Here is a 23,287-nt window from a genome sequence, read left to right as displayed (position 1 = left end):
GCTTCGCGCAGTGCGTGACACACCGTAGGTGTTCGACACTAGGGGCCATGCTTAGTCTCCCATTTGGAAGGTAGGAAGAGTTCCTGCTTTACCTGAATGCGGTCCTTCAGCTTCTGGGCGTACTTCTTCAGGTCACTTATCTTGCGGCCTCTGTGCTCCAGATCCCCTTCTAGCTTCCGGACCTGGGCCTGCAGGGCCGCCTCCTGCGCCTGGAAGTTCTTCCGGAGGTCGGTCTCCTTCTCCTGCCACTGCCACAGGGCTTCGCTCACCGACTGCTGCATGGCCTGCCGGACGGCCTCGTTCTCCCGCTCGTACGTGGCCTGCAGCTCCTCAGCCTTCCGAGCATAGTCCTTGCTCAGCTGCTGGTTCTCCGCTCGCAGCCGCTCCACTTCCAGCAGGACCTCCCGCATTTCGGGGCCGCAGCCTGGCTCGGCCTGGGGCTCGGGACCCTCCTGGGCGAGCCGGCCCCACCGGGGCGCCTCGTGGCCGCTCAGGTGCCGGAGCCTCTTCTCGTAGTCGGCCTTGAGCTCCAGCATCTCCTTGGAGAGGGTGAGCACCCGCTCGGCGTGCTCGGCCTCCACCCGCAGTTCCCTCTCCTGGGTCTCCAGCCTGCACGCGGCCGACCGGGCCAGCGCCTCCTGCGTCAGCCGCTTCTGCAGCTCCAGGGCGCTCTCCAGGGCCTGGACGCGCTGCCTCAGGGCCTCCTCGCCCGCGCGGCCCTGCGCCTGCAGGAGCCTGGCCTCCGTCTCGGCCACCGCCTTCCGCAGCTCCTGCTGGTGGGCCTCACGCAGAGCCTCCACGCCCGCCTCGGCCTCCTCCTGGCGGGTGTTGAGGGTATAGATCACCTGCGGGAGAATTCGCAGAGCCGGGTTAGTGGGAGGGGCGTGGGTGTCATTGAGGGGCCACGTGACCAGAGAGGGCCGTTAACCCTGGCGGTGACGTAGGCTGATCCCCATGAGCTGAACCTGAGAAGAGGATTTGAGTGGAATTGATTTATTAGAAACTGTCCCCAGGAGAAACCGGTAAGGCGTTCCATTGGGACCTCTGGGAAGCACCATGGGAATCCAGTGCAGGGTCTGAAACAATCTGGGACGCAAAAAGAGCCCCTCAAAACCAAACCAAAACAAAATACAACAAAACACTAGAAAATAGAATCCAGCAATGTAAAAAAAGGATTACACACCATGACCAAGTGGGATTTATCCCAAGAGTGCAAAGTTGATTTAACATCTTAGAATGGGATTAACATATATACACTACTATGTGTAAAATAGTTAGCTAGTGGGAACCTGCCGTATAGCACAGGGAGCTCAGCTCTGTGCTCTCTGACGACCTAGATGGGTGGGATGGGGGCGGGGGGCGGGCAGAGAAGGAGGGAGTCCAAGAGGGAGGGGATATAGGTATACATATAGCTGATTCACTTCACTGTACAGCAGAAACTAACACAACATTGTAAAGCAACTATGCCTCAATTAAAAAAAAAAAGACAGAATAAACAGAAAACCGAAAATAGTAAAGAAAAAAAAATCAATGTGACACACCACGTGAATAACATAAAGGACAAAACCCACAAGATTGTTTCAACAGACACAGGAAAACCATTTGACAAAATCCGATACCTCTTCATAACAAAAACACTGACCAAACTAGAAAGAGAAGGGAACTCCCTCAACCCAATAAAGGGCATCTATGAAAAACCCACAGCTAACATCGTACTCCATGGTGAAAAACTGTTCTCCATAACTGCAGGGCTAGGTGCTGAATACACATTCTCAGAGAATCCTCATGGCAGCCCTGCTAAATTGGTATTTTTCTCCCCATGCTAAGAGTGAAACATTGAGGTTCAGAGAAATTAAGCAACTTTTTCAAGGTCACAAGGGATAAGAAGATTTGAATAACCTGTGCTCACAGCATGGTACTGCACTGTATCTCACCGTCCCACTTGAACATTCATTCATTTACGCATTTACTGAATATCTCAGATGTACCATGTTCTGTGCTGAGCACTAGGAATATGTGCTGATCAATAAGGCAACTGAGGGCTTCCCTGGTGGCGCAGTGGTTGAGAGTCCGCCTGCCGAGGCAGGGGACACGGGTTTGTGCCCCGGTCCGGGAAGATCCCACATGCTGCGGAGTGGCTGGGCCCGTGAGCCATGGCCGCTGAGCCTGCGCGTCCGGAGCCTGTGCTCTGCAACGGGAGTGGCCGCAACAGTGAGAGGCCCGCGTACCGCAAAAAAAATAATAATAAATAAATAAAATAAGGCAACTGACATTGCAACCTCAAAAATATTATAATTCGTCAGGAGAGTCTGACAAGAATATGGTCAGTTTCAACTAAGTGCTATGAGAGGGATCAGCGCCACTTACTAGGGAAACACAGAGGCAGGGTCTAGTAGAAAAGACGACTTCCCAGAAAAAGGGAGCCTTGTCTCCTCATCCTTGGGGGTGACCCGTTTCCTTTTACATGTCATCTTTCATGTGGATAAGAACAATATGACTTCTTTGTGTTGTATCATAGCACTTGGTATGAAGTTGAGCACACAACAGGTTTGTAATAAGTATCTATTACGGTACTGTTGCTGGTCATCAAAGATTCATGCTTTCTTTCCACAGAGTTGCTGCAGAGGAACAGCCACCAAGCAGAGACCACATTTCCTAGTCCCCTTGCATCTAGATGGGACCCTATGACTAGTGATTGCCAATGGAATGTGGCCAGAGGTGGATGTGCGTCATCTCAGGGCCAACGCTGGGGTTAGGGTTAAGGGGAGGGTTAAGAAGGTGGCATGTCCTTTCCCATCTCTTTTTCCAACTGCAAACTTATTGTGGAGTGAAAGATAGAAGGTGCCTGGGTCCTCAGTGACTGAGCAGAAGGCCACCTGCCCACCAGGAGCACTGGCCTTGATCTCTACACGAACAAGAAATAAACTATTGTGTTGAGCCTCTGAAGTCTTGACATTTATTTGTTACAACAGCTATGATCACCCTGGGAGAACTCACAGGACTCAGCATACAGTCATCCTCATGGCTATGATTAATTATAGAGAAAGGATACAAAGCAAAATCAGCAAGCGGAAAACGAGCTTGGCAGTGGTGGAGGTCAGCGGGGAGTCTGGAGGAAACAAGGTGAAAGCTTGCAAGAATCCTCCACAAGTGGAGTCACACAGGACTTGCTTATTTTCCCCAGCAAGGGGGTGTGACAACACATGTGAAATACTGCCTACCAAAGGAGCTCATTGAAGACTTAGCAAGGTTTTTACTGGGGGCTAGTCAGGTAGACAACTTCTTCTCGGCATTACCAAAATTCCAGACTCCCAGAAGGAAAGTAAGTGCTCACATAAATCACATTGTTTGCACAAACAGTTAAGGCCTGCTGAGATATTCTTATTCGTGTGGGTGATGGGAACCCTCTGGGAATCCACGTTCCCAGATGCCAGCCAAGGGTCAATTTTGCAAGCAGACCATTCTAAGATAAGCAGTCTCAGGTGTGCTATATTAACTTTTCTGCAACCTGACACCCCAACTGATAAAAAAGATTGACTTTTATTTTCAGTGGAGTCAAGCTGTGCCAGATCAAATCTTAACATAAATGGGGTTTTCTTACGGTGAAGAACAAAACATCCTTGTAAGGCTTATTCCATGAAATTTGGCATTGGTTATTCCATTGAGGATAAAATAAATGAGTGATGGTGGTGGTGATCTTGAGAACTGCAGTTCCTACATTCACTATACCTGTACAACAGAAAACTTCATTGGAGATCCAGTATATTCTGATGCCACTAAAGCACTTACTGAAGAAAGAACCCAAGCATTGTACCCATTTGAGTGAGAACCATGTCGCCTGGATCAGGGTGTAAAGGACTTCAGCTTTTTCCAGCATTCACTCGTGAGTCTGTGTTGTCTGTGAAAATGCTCCCCATGGGCACATCCTTGAATTAACACAAGATCAGATTTCAGGCTGGAGGTAGCAGAGAGGGTCTCACACTGGGCTCAAGCCTCAAGGCACTTTGGCATGTACACTTTTATTCGTGGTGTCTTGCAATTAAAGTCCCCAAACAATCCCCACCAAAGACCTGCCCAAACTGTTCTCTTAGGCTGAGATCTGGTTACAGAACTTTAGGGTTTCTAGAGGTGCCAGACCCACCATCTCCTGACCCTCCTTAGAAGGTTACTCCAAGGGTATGTAGGCATAACCTGGAAAGTATGATACGTTATTATTCATATCATATTTTAGTCACCATCCTTTTTTATACACATATACATTCATATGCACCATGATTTTTTTTTATTTCATAGATATCTTGGAGATTATGCCATTTCTGTATATAAAGAGATTCCTCATTTTTATTTTTGGCTGCTTCCTATGCCACATCATATGGATGTGCTATGAATTATTTCTCCATTACCTGCTGATAGACATTAAGTTGTTTCTCTGTGGAAGATCATCAATATGTTTACTTCGGTGTTATTAAATAAAATTTTCCTTACTCTTTTTTTCCATTCTTGTTGGTAATCTTGAGGTCCAGTTTTTGCTTATGAATGCAACAAATGAAATTCCAGAGCTTGGTCTTAAAAAACTCATCTTCACAGTTAATATAGAATCTTAGGAAAGAGATGAAAGAGGTGTCTCCTCTCCCAGCCATAGGTGGGGAGAGATGCCATTTTGCATCATAAAACTGATATGAAGAATTTGTATTAGAATTCTTCAGTTCAAAAGCATCAAACTCATTTCCCTGAACAACATGGAGACATGTGTGAATGTTCACAACTGTGCCCGTGGCAAGGGCACTCCTGGCACTACTCTGTTGGGTCATCTTGCCTATTCTCAAGTCAGCGTCATCTTTTTCCACTCCACTTCCTCATTCTCAAAACCTTGATCTCTGAGCTTGCCCTCCTTCTTCCCCTAGCCCAATAGTCTCTTTTTACCTTAACTTCTCTCCTTTAAAGCCACAACCAATCATGTCAACTACCTTCTTATTGACATCTTCAAATCACCTGCCCACCTCATCTTTAGCCTCACATCCTTCATATTATGAACACCAGATCAACCCACCCACCGCAGCTCTTGTCAAATAATACTAACTGGTACTTAAGATTTCCAACCTCATCTGTGCTCTCCACGCGGATACTATTTAATTGAGTTGTCGTAGTAATTCCCTATTCTTTTTTTCCACAAGGGCTAATTCAATTTTCTACCACGTTTCTCGGGGCTATGACCCTAAATGTTGGCCCACTGCTACTCTCCTAGCATAGTTATCTCCTGTTTTTTTGTTTTGTTTTGTTTTGTTTTGTTTGCGGTATGCGGGCCTCTCACTGTTGTGGCCTCTCCCGTTGCGGAGCACAGGCTCCGGATATGCAGGCCCAGCGGCCATGGCTCACGGGCCCAGCCGCTCCGCGGCATGTGGGATCTTCCCAGACCGGGCCACGAACCCGTGTCCCCTGCATCGGCAGGTGGACTCTCAACCACTACGCCACCAGGGAAGCCCCTGTCCTGTTTTTTTTGAAGGAGTAATGATTAAGGGCTTGGACTCCAGAACCAGCCAAACTCAGCTGAAGTCCTAGCTTCACTGTCTCCTAGCTGGTGACCTGGGTCAGGTGATTCAACCCATCTGGAGCTCAGTTTCCTAACAGTAAAATCGGATTAACAATAGCACCAACCTCCTAAGGCTACATTGAGGGCTACATGAGATATTGCATAGAGACACCAGATACCGAATAACTACATAATGAATATTACCTTCTGTCCAGAGAAAAGGACTTGGACTTTTAACTGCAGGCTGGGAAAAAGCCAGAGCATTTGGTCATTCTTGGTATAGTATTGGGGGCAGAAGCAGACTGGTGTGGTTAAAGAGAGAATGGAGGGTGGGGAAGCGGAGATCAAGAACGTGTGCCATTCTTCCCCAAAACCACTGGTGAAGGGAATAGGGATAGAGTAGGCAGATGACTAGATGGGCAAACAGGATCAAAGTAACGTGGAGGGCACTAGAGAAAGGCAGATAAGAAGATTTAGTAGAAAGGAAAAGAAACAGAAGAAATGGTATAACTCAAGATAAATGAGTTTTACTTGGAACAATTGGGGGAAAGCATAAGGAATTTCACCTCCTGTGTAAAGTGTCCTTTAGCTCCCTCCAGATAATAGAAACTTATCCCATTAATCTGTCCTCCAGTGCACTGTGAACCACTTGGTTGTTATGGCCCTTTCATATCATAGTATGGACATTTAGATGCTGGATGTCAAAGTAAAATGTGAGCTTCATAAGCATAGGGACCTCAGCTGATATATTCTTTAGTTCCCCAAGCACTTAGCACAATGGCTGGCCTGATCCAGACTCTCAGTGTGTTTCCTGTTAGACTGAAGGAGAACTTTGTAAGGGGTGGCAAGGGATTGAACGAATAGGATTCCAGAAGAGAGACCTGCAGGAGTAGAGGCCCTGAAGTGGGAGCACACACACATGAAACAGACAAGCATAACAAGTAAAAGACTAGGCTTTGGAGCCTACACTGCCTGAGTGCAGATCCTCTTTGCCATTGTATGGATGCCATACAACATATGGATCCAGATGTTATCTGCTCTCTGTTTGACCTTGGGCATGCCATATAATCTCACTGGGCCTCAGTCTCCCCATTTGTACAATGGGGAGAATAAAGTTCCTGCTTTGTGAGGTTACTGAAGGATTAAATGAGACAGTGCTATATGGCATATCACATAATGCCTGGCTCACCGTAAGCACCTATGGGACCTGGCTGTTCCTATTATGGTTGTCCATAGGGCACTTTAAGCCTGATGGAGATTTCTGTGGCAATGGCACTCCTCTTAGGGAAGGCAGTATAGTAGAACTGGTGGAGTAGGGGTCCTCTGGAGTGAGAGAGACCTAGATTTAACTTCCTGGTAACAGAGATTGCTGGTGGACCCAATATCTGTTTCTCTCCTTTGTCCTTAGAAATAGAACCTTAACTTGTCTGTGGGCACACTGCCACATTCCTCAGCCTCCCTTCTAACTTGGAGCAGCTAAGTGACCAAGTTTTGCCTAGTTGGATATAAGCAGATGTGTCATTATTTCTTCCAAGATGAATCTTCTATTTTCGAGTGTTCATCTTGAACCATGAAGGGGATGCCACAGGCTAAGGTTGGCAGAACAATCAGATAAGAGGAGCCGGGGTCTCTGACACAGTGGAAGACCATGCCAGCCCTGCAGTGATTCCAACAGGATTGCACTGGGTTTTCTGTCATTCACAGACAAACTAGTTCTGTTTGATACATATACTTCTCAATTCTGATCTTTTAAAAATTGCTTAAGTTATTTCACTTCTTAAAGCCTCAGTTTCTTGCCTGTAAAAGAGAGATAACCCAGACCTGGTTTTTTTTGAGGATCAAATAGGATTACATCTTTTAGCTGTTGGCACATAGTAGGTACTTATTAAATGCTTTTTTCCTTCTCTTTTCTCACACTATGCCCTCAAAAAGGAACGTCCCTTGTTTTTTGGAGACACAATCTGCTCTACCTCCCCACCCTACCCCACCCACAGAGTCTGAAATTGTTGAGCAGATTTTGAGCATACCCACCCTTCTCCTGGGCCTGATGACTCACAGGTCACTTGGCAACCTTTCCCCTGCCACCTGCTTGACGTCTTTCAGTCACCACCTACTCAACTGAAACTTCAAAGTGACTGGCCCAAGCCTTATTTGTGAATCTTCTCCCTCAGGAGGAGGCCAACTTCAGAATCCATCAAGGGACATGAATAATTCAGGAGTCAAGAGAAATACTAAGCAAGTTGCAATGTCTTCCCAAGGGTTTTAGAAATTCACTGCTAATGGTGTGAGTTCAGAGAAAATTTCTGCAGCAGGCCTGTTAAGGTCTTAGAGGTTGAGTATTGTAGGTTTAACAGAGCTATAATGAATGGTTTCTGAGCATCAGATCGTAAGGAAAGTTTCCATCAAGTCTGGCAGCAGGAGTCAGAAGTGAAATGGAAAAGGAAAACAGGAAATAATATTTATTGAGTGCCCAGAGTATAACCTTCTCTGGGCCAGGTGATATACATATTATTTGTCAATAAATCTAACAAGTTTACAAAGTGGACATTCTCATGCTTCTTCCTGCTTTACGTTGGGTGGGGTTAATTTAACATCTAGGAATGATAGAGCATGGTGCTTAAAAGGAGGCTTTGGATCCTGCTGGACCTGGGTTCACATTGTAGCTCCACCTCTCTCTAGCTTGAGGGAGTTATTGAACTTCTCTGATTCTGTCACCTCATCTATAACATGGGGAGATCAATGCCTACCTCATAGATTTGTTTGGAGATTAAAATGACATACAGAACCTAAAACCCTTAGCAGCATTCCTAGCACAGAGTAAACACTCGAGAAATTCTGACTGCTATTATTTTTACTATTATTGCCGAAAGACATGTTAAAAATAAATAATAAAATAAATAAAATAATGTTAAAAAGTGCAGATGCTGGGATTGCAACCCAAATCCTTTTGGATCCAAAAATTAAAAGAAATAGAACAATTAGCTTGTTTAGAAAAAACCTGGTGATATTCTTTCATTCAATATTTTTATAGCATCCACTACACGCTCGGCATGGTGCTAGGCACTAGAAAAACAGAACAAATAAGATCATTCTCTTGAGGGGCTTATAGGTTAGCAGAATGTGGTAGATTGTCCTGTTTTTCCTTTTTTTTTTTTTTTCCTTCCTTGCTATAGCCCTTCCAGTCTGTGGACAGCATTTACGTTTCTTTCCTTTTGGGCTTGCCTGTGACTTGCTTTGGCCAATGGAATGAGAGTGAACTTGTTACAAACAGAGGCTTTAAGTGTGTTTATGTGTTTTGGCTTGCTCTGCTTCTAGAAGAGTACATTTAGGGTAGACATGGGTTCCAAAATGAGAGACACGTGGAACAGGCTGGACCCCAACCCAAAGGCTGGAGTTAGCTTGCTCAGCCAAGCCCAGCAGAGAGCATCTGTACAGCAGCCAACCTAAGCAGGAGATAAAGCACTGCTCTTGTAGGCTGCTGAGATTTTTAGGGTTGTTTGTTAAAAAGCATTATCGCAAGAAAACCTGACTAACACATGAAAAGAGAGAGAGAGACAAGTAAGCCAATTAGTACATTTAGTGGTATTTGAGGTGCTTTGCTAGAAATCTTCTAGAGAAAGGCACAAGGGTCACAGGGAAGGATCACATTGCTCCAGTAATTCTCTCCCTTCCTTCCTGCGTCATCATTAATGGATCACTCCCATCAACATATAAGTGTATTATAATTTTTATCATTAACCAAAATCTTTCTTTTGATCCCACATCCCCCACTTTTCTGCATGTCTTTATAGCAAACTCCTCAAATACTTTGTTTATACCCATTGTCACTAATTCCTCACCTCCACTTCTCTCCTGAACCCTCTCCAGTCAGGCTTTCAACCTCACTAATCCACCAAAACAAGTCACTGTTTCACGTGAAATGACCTCCAAGTTGCTAAAGCAACAGAAAATTCTCAATCTATCTGTTTAAATTTTCAGCAGCATTTGAAATAAGAAATCACTTCCTTCTCCTCGAAACTTTGTCTTCACTTGGCTTCCCTCCTACTGACCACTGACCACTCCTTCTCATCTGATTGGCTAGTTCTTCCTCATCTCTCATCCTTCAGATAGGAGGGCCTCAGAACTTGGGCCTCAGACTTTCACATCTCTACAAACACTTTCTTGGGATCTCATTCAATTTCACGACTTTATGTATGCTTTTTCTTTGCTAATGACTGTCAAATGTATGTGTCCAGGCTGGACCTGTCACCTGAATGTCAGATTCATGTCCTGTTGCTTACCAATATCTCCTCTATCTAACATGCACCTCAAATTTAATTCTGGGGATTTTTCCTTCAAAACCTGCTCTTCCCACATTATTTCCCATCTCGCTCCATAGCAACCCCCTTCTTCCAGCTGCTTACTCAAATTTTGGAGTCTATCAATAAATACGTGAAAAGATGCTGAATATCACTAATTATTTGGGAAATGCAAATCAAAACTGCAATGAGAATCACTTTGTTGTACACCTGAAACTAACACAACATTGCTAATCAACTATACTCCAATATAAAATTTAAAATTTTTAAAAATTAAAAAAAACTGCAATGAGATATCACTTCATGCCCATTAGGATGATGATCATCAAAAAACAAAAAATAAGTGTTGATGAGGATGTGGAGAAATTGCAACCCTTGTGCACTTCTAGTGGGAATGTAAAATGGTTCAGCTGCTATGGAAAATGGTATGGTGGCTCCTCAAAAAATTAAACATAGAATTACCATGTGATCCAGCAATTCCATTTCTGGAATTTCAATTCCAATAATTGAAAGCGGGAACTTGAATAGATATTTGTACACCCATGGTCACAGCATTATTTACACTAGCCAAAAGGTAGAAACAACCCAAGTGTCCATTGATAGATAAATGGATAAACAAAATGTGGTATATACCCACAATGATATATTACTCAGCCTTAAAAAGAAAAAAATTCTGACACATGCTACAACATGGATGAACCTTGAAGATCTTAAGCTAAGTGAAATAAGCCAGTCACAAATGGACAAATGTGGTGTATGATCCCACTTGTATAAGGTACCTAGAGTAGCAAAATCCACAGAGATAAAAAGTAGAATGGTGGTTGCCAGGGGATGGGGGGAGGGTGTTCTGGGGAGTCAGTGTTTCATGAGTAGGGAGTTTTAGTTTGGAAAGATGAAAAAGTTCTAGAGACAGATGGTGGTGACAGTTGCACAACAGTGTGAATGTACTTAATGTCATTTAACTGTACACTTAAAAATGGTAAATTTTATGTCATTTATATTTTATCACATTAAAAAAAACAGTTAAAAAATGTTTAGAGCCGTCTATGACTCAAATCTGTCTCTGACATACTAAATCCACTCCATCAGCCAATCCTGAATCTCGCCCCTTCTCACCATCCCATCCTGCCCTTAATCTGAGTCATGAACACCTCTCACTTGGACCATTACAATGGCCTCAACCCTTGTTTCTACATTGCCATCTAAAGTCTGTTAAAAGTCAGTCAAATCATGTCTCCCCACTGCTCAAAACCTTCTGATGACTAACCACGCAGAAAATGTCAGAGCCTATGGCAACCAGAAGGGGTTTACATGTTCTGGCTCCCCAGGCCCTTTCTGAGCTCACCTCATCTGCTTCTCTTTCTCACTCCCTCCACTCCAACCACATGGACGTCCTTGCCATGCCTCAATCATGCCAAGCACACTCACTGGCTCACTGCATCTCCGTGTGTATTGTTGCCTCTTCTGGAGGACCATTCTCCTTTGGGTTTCTACTCATTTGCTACCTTATCAGTGAGACCTGTGCTGATTACCCCCCAAATCATTGCTCTCCCCATAACTTTTCCTGCTTTATTTTTCTCCATGTCACCTTTATCTGACATATCATATATTTTACATGTTGTTTTTTTTTCAATTTGCTTATTGGTCTTCTTCTGTAGAGTATGAGTTATATGCAGGTAGGTTCTTTTGTCTGTTGCATCCACTACTAGATCCCAGAACAGTGCCTGATGTGTGCAAAGGACTCTGTAAATATTTGTTGAATGAATGAAAAATCTCTTTATCCAAGCAGAGAGGCATCAGAGTGCAGAGGAGACTTGAGTTGGGTATGAAAATATGAGCAAATGTCAGCCAGGTGAAGAGAAAGGGGAAGAAAATACAGGTAGGGGGAGTGTCAGGAGCAAGAAGTAGCACAAAGGCATGAAATAGGGGGGACTAGGAGGGGACATGCAAGGGGAGTCCTCCTGGCCAGAGCCTGGTGAGGGGCATTGTCAAGACAGGGAGGACAGCATGACCCAGCACTGGACAAGTGGGCAGGGGGCAGACACTCAAGGGTCCAGCATCCATGTTAAGGAGTTTAGACTTTATCCTGTTTACATAGCACATGGTGATCATGCAGACTCCCATACCTTGCCCTGAGATCCTGATGTGGTACAGCTGGGGCAGGGAGAGGCCAGGACCTACATTTTTAACACTTGGCTGCCCAGGGTTTCAGGCTCTAAAAGCATATGGGTGCATACTTCGAGGAACTGTGGCTTCTGTGCCATGCAGTAAGCTTGTCTTACAAGATTCTACCTCTCTGAAATTACAGGGAATAAAACTCTCCATAATGTTTAATTTTACATGTCAACTTGACTGGGCCACAAGGGGCCCAGATATCTGGTTAATATTATTCTGGGTGTGTCTGTGTTTCTGGATGAGATTAACATTTGAATCTGTCAACTGAGTAAGGCAGATTGCCCTCCCCAGTGTGGGTGGGCCTCATCCAATATCCAGTGGAGGTCTGGTTAGAACAAATCCTGGGTCAGGGAGAATTCACTCTCCGACAGCTTGAGATGGGATGTCAGTCTTCTCTTGCCCTCAGATTAGGATTTACACCATTGGTTCTCCTGGTTCTCAGGCCTTTAGACTCAGACTGGAATTTGCACCACCAGCTCCCATGGGTCTCCAACTTGCAGATGGTAAATTGTGGGACCTTTCTGCTCCATAGTCACATGAGAGACTTTCTCATAAGGAATCTCTTTCTACATATATATCCTATTGGCCCTGTCCCTCTGGAGAATCTTGACTAAGACATTCTCCATTTCCTAAGTTTGGGGACCACTGCCCTGACTTCAGTGTGGAGTCCAAATGCGATGGGGCAGGGAGAAAACTGTGGGAGGCAGGGGGATGAGCTCAGGGTGAGCTGGAATCAGAGCAGGGGAAATGGGAAGGGGTGTGGGTTCAAGAGCGGCCAATTAGCAAGAATGGCGGGGCAGTGACTCACTAGGTGTGGGGTAGGGGAGAGGGAAGAGTCCAGCGGATTCTCCAGCTGGCATGACTGGAGCAGGGCGGGGGGTGTCCATGCCACCCCACCTCAGAAGCATAGCATCCTGGGATGCCAGAACATGGACAGGCCAAGGTCACTGCTTGACTTATGTTCCTGCACATGAGGCAGCTCCAACTCTCCTGGCACCAAGTCAGAACAGAGGACTAGCTAAACCTTAAGAAGGAAGTCCTGAATTTGGGTACTGAAACTCCTGGGAAGAGCAGAGGTCTTGTGATTGCTATTCCTTTCTTTATGGAAATGGGTTAAAATAGGTCCCAAACAAGGCTGGGCTCCTGCAAGCAAATGGGCTTGGAATGGAGGCCAAGACACTCATTTTTTTAAAGAAAATCTCATCATTACCCATCAGAGAGCCATTGCTAGGCACCTAGCTGCACATGGCACTGAGCTGTGAGGCATAAGCTTCTGAGTAATTGAAGCTCAACTGTCTCCCAAACTTGTTTAGACTGAGACTTAGCTGAAAGGTAAGGGCAGTCTCTTCAGAAGGCTCTTACTGAGAGCCCCTCCTCTCACTAGCTGAGGCCAACACTCACAGATACAGGCCCGCCTGCCTTCCAGGGAGTATCACCCTCTGCATAAGATGAGTGGATATATGTATATGTATAACAGATTCACTTTGCTGTACATCTGAAACTAACACAACATTGTAAATCAACTATACTCCAACAAAATTTTTTTTAAAAAGCTTTAAAAAAACCAAAAAACAAAACAAAAACAAACAAAAAAAGATGAGGGACCATCTTTTGAAGCTCCAATGACTTGTTTACAGCTTCTTGGAACACAAAGACTAGGGCTAGCTCCCTTGGTTAGCCAACCTGGTCAATACTTATGCATATGTGTTGCAATACTTCCTTTGTGAACAAAATCAATACAAAAAATTCTTTAAAAAATCAATACAAAGAAATCTTAATACCTCTCACAGGAAATACTTTAACAGAGAAGTACTCCAGGTAGGAGCATCAAAATCTATAACTACAGATACAAACAAAATCATTTGAACTTAATAGCAGAAATGAAGATCTTCAAGCTTACCTGCTTAGATTATGTATTATAAATTTAAATTCTGACAGTGGGCTTTCTGTGAATATCTATATGAACACACATATGAACACACATATCCATTTGTTCCATATAAATGATACCACACTGACAATAACGTGCTAACGTTATCTTTATACAGCACTTTACAGTTTACAAAGCAACTTTACGAGGCAAACCCCACAGCATGAAAGATAGATATATTGAATGCCCATTCTAAAGGAATTCTTATTTTCTCCACTGTTCTCTGTGTTTGGCAGGTTGTGGGGGGGAAATCTCTTTAAACATTTTCCAGTCCATTTATTGTACCTTCTGCATAATCCTCAGATAAACAGTATGTTTCAAGTGACATTTTTTTTTTTTTTTTTTTTTTGCGGTACGCGGGCCTCTCACTGTTGTGGCCTCTCCCGTTGCGGAGCACAGGCTCCGGACGTGCAGGCTCCGTACGCGCAGGCTCAGCGGCCATGGCTCACGAGCCCAGCCGCTCTGCGGCATGTGGGATCTTCCTGGACCAGGGCACGAACCCGAGTCCCCTGCATCGGCAGGCGGACTCTCAACCACTGCGCCACCAGGGAAGCCCAAGTGACATATTCTTGTCCAAACACCTTAACAAAACCCAAAGATCTGTTTATTATACGTGGGTAACTTTTGCAGATTGTCCTCCCAGCCATGGCTGAGTTTCTGTGCTCTGGCATCACGTGGCTTTGAGTACAGCAATAAGAAGTTTTACTCTCAATTTATGGGTGATGGGTACATGTTGCTCCCTTAAACTGCACACCAGAAACAGGAGGGCCACACCAGGTCAAGTTCATAGACCAGACCATCTTTTGTCTCTGACTTGAGCTACCGGGAGCATTTGTGGGAGAGCAGAGCCCTTGCCAGCCCACCATGTCAGGGACCTCACAACGTCAGGAGTAGATTACTTTAAGTTAAAATAAAAAGAATGTAAGAGTGAAGATGCAACATGTTACAATTTTGTTTTAAAATCATACACACACATCAACAAAGAAAAAGATCAAGAATGTATCAAAAACAGGACCAAGGTTATCTCTGGATGGTAATAATGAAAGGTACCAATTTTTCTTCTTTTTTAAACTTTTGTGCATTCCCAATTTTTCTATATGACTGTGCACTTCAATTATACTCAGAAAAAGATCTTTGTTTTTTGGGTTTTTTTAAGGATAGGAATATACCATCAAACTCTTTTGCATCAGTTAATCCACAAATATCTAAACCTGAGACACAAGCCCTGGAAGGAGAAACATCTGACAAGGAAGAGGCAAGTGCTGAGGCCTCCCTCCTGGGGATCTGGCTTTGGTGGCACTGCCTCCTCCCGGCTGGCTGGTCTATTCTGCTCTAAGCAGCTCAGTTATGATAAATGTGTTGTCTTTTCCATTAAGGACCTTCTTTCCATGGGGGAGGAGTTTAAGGTAGTCTTGTTGCTGCTGTGGGTGTAACGAGGCATGCAAGATGCTACCTGAAGCTTCGATAAGGGCGACAGGGAGCTGCAGGCCACAGGTCACGTTGGTTGCAGCCACTCTCTGCTTTCAGAAATAAGCTCTTGAACTCAACCTCGAATAAACTTCTCCTGGGAATGAACGTGCGACAACAGAAAGAGCATTTGGTTTTCATAGAGTTGAGGGCACGCCTGCTCTGTGTACTTCCTAAAAATTTCTGGAATCATTTCTTCCAAAGCACCTTCCTTGTGATTACTCTACTTTAGGGCCCCTTCATCCCTTGCCTCACTAGAGTGTTCCATTTACTGGGTCCAAGGTCATTGCTATGGTTGTTACTATTACCATCATAGAAGAGGTCCAGGGTGAGCAGCTTGTGCTTAGGTTGGGGATGAACTGGAAGATGTATATATCACTTCTCTCAGCACCCATAGGCCTACACTTAATCTCAGAGCCAAAAGGGAGTCAGGGAGATGCAGTCTCTGGCTGGGCTGCCATGTGCTTAGCTAGAATATAGATGGTTCTATTACTAACAGGAAAAACGAGAGACAGGCTGTTTCCCCTGTGCCAGTACCTTAGAAAGTTACAATCTTGCCTTTTACCAAATCTATACCAGCTATGTTATATACAAATGAGGATGCCAAGGCTCAGAGATTTTAAGCAATTTTGCCAATATCCTTCATCCTGTTAGGGCAGAATGGAAACTAGAGCTTGTCCCCTGATTTTCAGTCCAATGTTCTTTTTCTCTAAATTGAGTCTTCGGTTTAAATTGAAAAGGTTACCATAGAATTTCTAAGCTGTGCCAGATAAATACAATGACCTTTAAAAATGATACCAGATTGTGACATTGCTCAAATGTTGAACAGAGATGCAAAAGGAGCCAGTAAAATGTCAAAAAGAAAGATGACTATATTTGTAGAATTTTAAGATTATAAGCAAGATACCACAAAGACCATCTTTTTCATTTCATAAATAAGGCAACTTTGGCCCCAGGAGTCTACTGATTTCTACACCGTCACACAGCTTGTGTGGAAGAGCCACAGTGGGGCCTTTATCTCTTGATTTTCAGTGTTCCTTTCACTGAATCTCAAAGTCCCTCATGAGAGAGAAAATGGGTCTCAGAAGAGCCTGAAGTTGGAACCCATGAGACTCCCAGGAAGCCCCACTTCTCTCTCCTCAGGTGTTATCTACAGAATATGTTACTCTCTTATCTGACTCATATTCAGCTTCAATTCAACAACCTCCATTTACAGAAGCCCTTCCCTTCATCAATCACTGTGCTGGGATGGAGGGATGTGAAGATACAGAAGCCATGATCCCTGCCCCAAGAAACTCACAATTTAGTAACAAATATGTAAAACAACCATGAAGTGATGCAAGATGACATGATGGCAGGATACAGAGTGGTGACTACTTTATTTTCCCAGAAAACATAATATCCCACCCACCATCTGTGAGAGACTCTCACCCCTGGCCAAAAGGACGAGTAGGTATCCTTGGCTGGCTATTGATAGAACCCCATCCTTCTGACCAAGTGACTGGCACAAGCAGGGCGTGGGATCCAAGCCAGACCAAGCAGGATCCTTCCTAGGATTTTATTCAATTGAGGTAGGAGAGAATCTCTCTTGCTTGTCGTGTCTGAGGTTGGAAGGATGTTAATTCAGAGTGATCTATGGCCTTGTTCTCCATCACATGGAAAAAGCCAATTATTGGAAAAGAATGACTCTGCCACACAGACAAATGAAGAGATAGTGGGAGAAAGAGCTAAAGGTACCTGTCTAACAGCAACAAATATCAAGGTCCTTGTATCATAATCATCATCATCATCAACATCATTAGAATTAACACTTTTAGTGCTTACTTTATGCTGGGAACGGTGCCTGTGTAAAATGTGGGCACTTGATATCATCTCATTGAATAATGATAATAGTAATATGAATAAAGTTATAAAGTTATTATTATCCTCCTTTTACAGAAGAGTAAAAGAGGACAAGTAATTTGTCCCACAGCTAGTGGGAGAACTGGGCCATGAACCGAAATTTGTTTGACTCTAAAATCTTAGTTCTGGGACTTCATTGGAGGTTCAGCGGTTAAGACTCCGTGCTTCCAATGCAGGGGGCAAGGGTTCAATCCCTGGTAGGGGAACTAAGATCCCACAAGCCGTACGGTGCAGCCAAAAAATAAAAAATAAAAATCTTAGTTCTTTCTATGGCAACATATAGCCCTGAGCTCGAAAGGCTCTGAATGAAGGCTGGTGGCCTGAATTTCCCTCTGGGGATAGCGTCTTCTCTGTGTGGATTCCTGGTGGGCCTCTCCCCAATCTGATGCCCCTTCCTTGACCACCTTGGGTGGAGGTCCTCCCTGTAGGCAGAGAAATCTCAAGTCTTCTCCCTGAGCTGCCCCAGGGTGAACATCAGACTCTAATTCTACAGTCCCCACCTCTGTTCAGGGTAGAAGACCACCATTTCTGATACCTACACATTTCCACAGTGTTCATTATCCAACAGGTTGTCCTTATTGAGATCTTATTATGTGCCAGGCACCCTTCAAGGTTCTTGGGATGTATCAGGGGACATGATATACAGCGATCGCTGCCTTCATGCAGTTGAATTCTAGTGGCAGGGCAGGGTGAGAGGGGAGGTGGCAGAGAGATCGACATTAACAATAGATATAATAAATGAGTACATTATGGTGAGTTAGAAGTTTGTAAGTACAATGGAAAATGAAAAGGCTGACCAGGAAAAGGGGCATCAGGACTATGGGGAGAGAGGGTATCATTATTTGATACAGGACAGTTCAGGTTAGCCTCGTTGAGACGGTGGCATTTGGGTAAAGATGAGAAGGAGCTGGGAGGTTAGCCAGGCAGACTTCTGGGTGGAGGGTTCTAGGCCAAAGCAAGGGTCCTGAGGCCAGTAGGGGCTGCAGTGGAGTGAGCAAGGGGACAGTAATAGGAGTTAGGCTGGTGAGGTCATGGGGAGCCTGGGTTGTAGAGTCAAGGACTTTGGCTTTTACCCAGGGATGAGAGCCACTGGTGGGTTTGAGCAGGAGAGCAGCCGAGATCTGACTTAAAGGGGATCATTCTGGCTGCTGGGTTAAGAATAAAGTACAGGGGGACCAGGATGGAAGCAGGGAGACAATTAGGAGGCAATCATCTCAGCGAAAATAACGCAGGCATCTCAACACAGTGCGGCCCACAGTGAACTCATCTTCTTCCCCTCACTACCCACCTCCAACCTGCTTCTGGAGGCCATAATGCAGTCCCCTTAAGTCCCCTTAAGTTGGGAACACAGGAGTCCTCTTTGGCCATTTTCTCTTCCTCCTAGGACATGAAGACTGCACAGCCTGACCGACAGGAAGTCCCCACGTCCATCCCTCCTCTCGCTCTCGTCCCACAGGCCCTCATCGTCCGAGCCTTGTCTCTGTGCTGCCCAGCTCCCTGCCCTGCAGGAGTCACTGCACTGAATATAGCTGCTCCCATCACTACCCAGTGGGGCTCCCCACGGCGCCTGGGTAAAATGATGCTCCTTGGCATGACATTCGAGGCTCTGAACAATCCAGTGTCAAATCCTGACACTGCCCCTGGAGAACTCAAGCTCCAGTGACACTGGGTTACACACTGCTTCCTGCACAAGCCACACACTTTCAAACCTTTCTGCTTTTGCTCACTCTTCTCCGTCTGTCTGGAATGCCTTTCCTGCCATTCTCTCCCTGGTGAAATCCTCCTCGACACGAAGTTCTAGATCCAATGTCACCCTGCCTTCCAAGAGCTTCTCCAGGGCCACCACGGGGAACTCATTCATTCAAGAAATATGTACTGAGTCCCGAGGCACTAAGCTGACACTGTGAATTATTCTCGCCTAATACTTCTCTTCTGGTATGAAGACATGGAAAGAGATGTAGATTTTAAAATTTGCATTCCTTTCTTTTCTTAAAGAGGCTAGGGTAAATTTATTACTTCCTTCTCTGTTCCCCCATAGGATCTATCCACACTGCTTTGGAGCCCCTGTGTACTCCTTAGCAGAGACCATTATTTGTGCTGGGAAAGGCAGTCTCATGCATGTAGTCTTTCAGCCCCTGCTGGGCCACATAAGAATGGGCCCCTGGAACCCTTCCTAACCTAGAGTTAAAGAATGCACACAGCCTGTACCGGCCTTATCAGCTTGTATGAGAATATCTTTCCCTGTTTCAGGCTCAGTGTGTACCTTTGTTCTGCTGAAGCGTGTAGGTCGATGGCCCTGCAGCACGTGCCCAACTTTCAGTATTTCAGACCCCAGGAGGGAGGAAGAGGGGTCCTTCCGCTAGTGCACAGTCGCCCTATGTCAGCTGCCCAGGCATCTGCTAGCAGAGGGACCAGTGCACACCACTGGAACTGATTTTTCTTTCTCTTCTCTATGTGAGTAAAGCATTGATCCATTTAATGCTTGACGATGACATGCTTTCCTTGGTGACTCGAATGCCAAGATGCAGTGGGCAGAAGTGTTTGGACTTCTAATCCTGGTGGCCGGCACAGTGATGATCTTTGCTCTCCCTCCATGTAGTTGGGGTTCTCCCCTGGCATTGATAACAAGCACATGATATTCTGCTTGACAGTTTGTTGGTCCCAAGAATCTCAATTTTTAGCTGATATCCTGTTAATTTACTCTATTTTCCAGATGCTCTTGTAGTTTTTTGTGGCCACACGGCTAAGTGTTATTTAATGAAATGTTAGAAGGAGTATTATGTGGGCTTCCAGAAAGCCTCATTCAAGGGGAGGGGATGCACCTATCTTCAGCCCTCTCTTTCCAACAGTGTGGAAAGGAATTGTCATGGCTGGAGCTCTAGCAGTCATCTTGGACCATGAGGAGACATCAAGAATGAAGCTTTGCAGCTGGCAAGGCAGAGCAGAAAGATACAAAAGCCTGGCTCCCTACAGCATGAATCTTCCATCCCAACCTGTGATTGTGTACTTCTGGTCCTCTGTTATGTAAGGGAGTAATACACTTCTCATTTGTTTGGGTTTTTCTGTTATACGTAGCTGAACCTAATCCCAAGTAATTAAAAGCTCATTTATTTTGCTCACTTTTATATCTCCTGTACGTTGCATTGTATCTGGCACAAAATCTGTGCTCATGAGAAATGTCTGATGAATCATAAACAAATGGGTTTGTATTAAATGGCCCACACCTCAAACACAATAAAAATGAATATTATGCATACATACATAAAATATATGTAGTTATTTATATAGTTCAGGGAATATTTTGGGAGTTGCTAGGGATTTTTCACTTTTAAGACCCAGTTGAGCTGTTGTTCACACCCCTCACTTCTTGAAATAACACACATAATCTTGCTTTTGGAAGAGTTCTGAGGTCAGGCTGGCAATATTTCTTTTTTATCACAGCAGTCTTTACTGTCAGCTCCATATGCAAAGCAAGCTGCAAAACCATATGGTCCACTGTCCTGGACTTTTGTAGCTAAAGGGAATAAATGGCCAGCTCACTATTTTTCTTAAAAATATACCCACCACCAATTTCTTTCTTTTTTTTAAATTGAAGTATAGTTGATTTACAATACTGTGTTAGTTTCAGGTGTACAGCAAAGTGACTTGGTTATACATATGTATATATCTGTATTCTTTTAAAATTCTATTCCATTATAGTTTATTATAAGACCCTGGTGGCACAGTGCTTGAGAGTCCGCTGTGCCGATGCAGGGGACATGGGTTCGTGCCCCGGTCGGGGAAGATCCCACATGCCGTGGAGCGGCTGGGCCCGTGAGCCATGGCCGCTGAGCCTGCACGTCTGTAGCCTGTGCTCCTCAACAGGAGAGGCTGCAACAGTGAGAGGCCCGTGTACCGCAAAAGAAAAAAAAAAAAAAAGAATACTTATCTTCCAAAGATAGACGCTTAAATATTTATGGATGAAATACTTCTGAGATTGCTTTAAAATAATACAGAAGTAGGGAGTAGATATGGGTCCAAATGAGGCAAAGTTAGCATATGTTAGTCATTTTTGAAACTGGCCAACTGGGAAACAGTACACTGAAATGTTGTATATATCAATACTTGAAATTTTCATGGCAAAATTTATATAAAATGACAATAAATGTCTTGTTGGGGAGCACATGATTGGTATCGCCAGAATCACATCAAGAAATCCAGCAGTAAGGAATTCTGAGAAATATAATTCTAAGCTTTCCAGTCTCTGCAGCACACATCAGAATCAGGGTTGAAATACGTGTGAGTGAAATGTTCAATGTTGTCCACCCTCAAATCTATAACTCAAACCCTGACCTCTCTCCTAAAGGACCATCAAAAATATCCAACTATTTCCTTGACACCTGACTGGGATGTCTCACAGGACCTCCAAACTCAACACACAAAAACCAGAACAAATGATCTCTCTCCAACTAACCCTCCCCTGCTACTAACCAGCTGTGTGACCTCGGAGAAGCCCCTTAGCTTGCCTAGTCTCTAGTGTGTGAACTGGGAGAATGACTAAATCATCTCCAGGTCATCGCTAGCTCCAGTGGTTAAGAATTCGCCTCTCAGTGCAGGGGACACGGGTTTGAGCCCTGGTCCGGGAAGATCCCACATGCCGCGGAGCAACTGAGCCCTTGCACCACAACTACTGAGCCTAGAACCCGTGAGCCACAACTGCTGAAGCCTGCGCGTGCCTAGAGCCTGCGCTCCGCAACAAGAGAAGCCACCGCAATGAGAAACCCGTGCACCACAACAAAGAGTAGCCCGTGTTGTCCACAACTAGAGAAAGCCCATGGGCAGCAACGAAGACCCAATGCAGCCAAAAATAAATAAATAAATAAATAAATAAATAAATAAAGTAAAAATAAAAAAATAATAAAAGAGAAAGGCCATGATATATAAAAAAAGGGACTTAGCCTATATATTTTTAGAAGCAGCACTATCTCCTGATAATCTTAGCGTCAGTTTAGCCATTAGTGATCATTTATTCAGTATCGGCGACTGCAGTATATTTTACTGAAATTTCAAATAGCCCATAATTGGTTTCAGTATGGGCACATGCATCCTAGAACCAACCAGCCAGAAAGCTGCCTCTCTGTAGCCAAGGAGCTGTCTGTTGTGAAGATCATTTCGAAGGCTGGGTTTTTTGGGGTTTTTTTGGTTTTTGTATCTGTTTCAGAAATGTGACAGGTGCAATTTTTTCCAAGGCAAGAGGAAGAGACGGCTTTGACCTCTAGTGCCTGTTGAAAGCATCTGCAGAGGGTGACTTGTCATTTTTATTGCATAAGTGAGGGTACTCCCACAGTGAAGCGAAAGGGGTGATAAATAAGATTCTCGGGGGCCGTTAAATGGCATTTAGTGGGAGGAGGCGACAGTTGTGCACAGCTCAGGGACCACAACGACACCCTCCTCCTTTCTGTGGCTCCCCACGCTGCCTGCTGGTGGCGCTGCTGGACTTCATTTTCCCTCCGCTCAGATGGTTTACCTGATTTAACGGAGTAAAAAAGCCAAGTAAGCCTAATACAAAGGGGAATAAAAGGTAGTTGGAAAAAGGTGGAGAAAAAGTGGCTCAGCCTCTTTTGGCCAATTCAGAACTTCCCCAGATGTAACAACAATGCATTTAAACTCAGTTTATCTTTTTTAAAAATGAAACTATCAATATTAAGTAATAATACAAGTTCCAGAAGAATATACCCTTTATATAAAAATCTTAAAAAGGAGAAAACCCCAATATTGTTTACTAGTGTTTAGAGAAATGTAGCAAACCCTAAAGAGAAGCAAGAGAATTGACAAATACAAAATTTTGGTCAGTGGTTACCTCTGGGGAGAAGAAATACAGTTAGGGAGGGACACACAGTAATTGATAACGTCTTGTTGCTTTAGCTGAATAGTAAATACATGTGCTTATTTTATCATTATTCTTTGTAACTTCCATATAGGTACTATGCATTTTTATATGTGTGA

At 44.4% G+C, this 23,287-nt stretch overlaps 1 protein-coding gene across 1 annotated transcript in view; it reads right to left on the bottom strand.

The window, feature by feature from the left end:
* The window catches only part of FAM184B (family with sequence similarity 184 member B), a 124,057-nt gene that overhangs the window by 77,418 nt on the left and 23,352 nt on the right, over positions 1-23,287 (bottom strand). Inside the window, exon 2 of the mRNA XM_081244132.1 lies at positions 93-845. Within this exon, the coding sequence (XP_081100258.1) occupies positions 93-845 (753 nt within the window). The remainder of the gene's footprint in view (positions 1-92; positions 846-23,287) is intronic.

This window comes from Mesoplodon bidens (assembly GCF_964165515.1).
Source record: "Mesoplodon bidens genome assembly, chromosome: 1".
In the NCBI taxonomy this organism is placed as follows: domain Eukaryota; kingdom Metazoa; phylum Chordata; class Mammalia; order Artiodactyla; family Ziphiidae; genus Mesoplodon; species Mesoplodon bidens.
The sequence above is the reverse complement of the archived record's forward strand: the minus strand, read 5'-3'. Positions and strand labels throughout refer to the sequence as shown.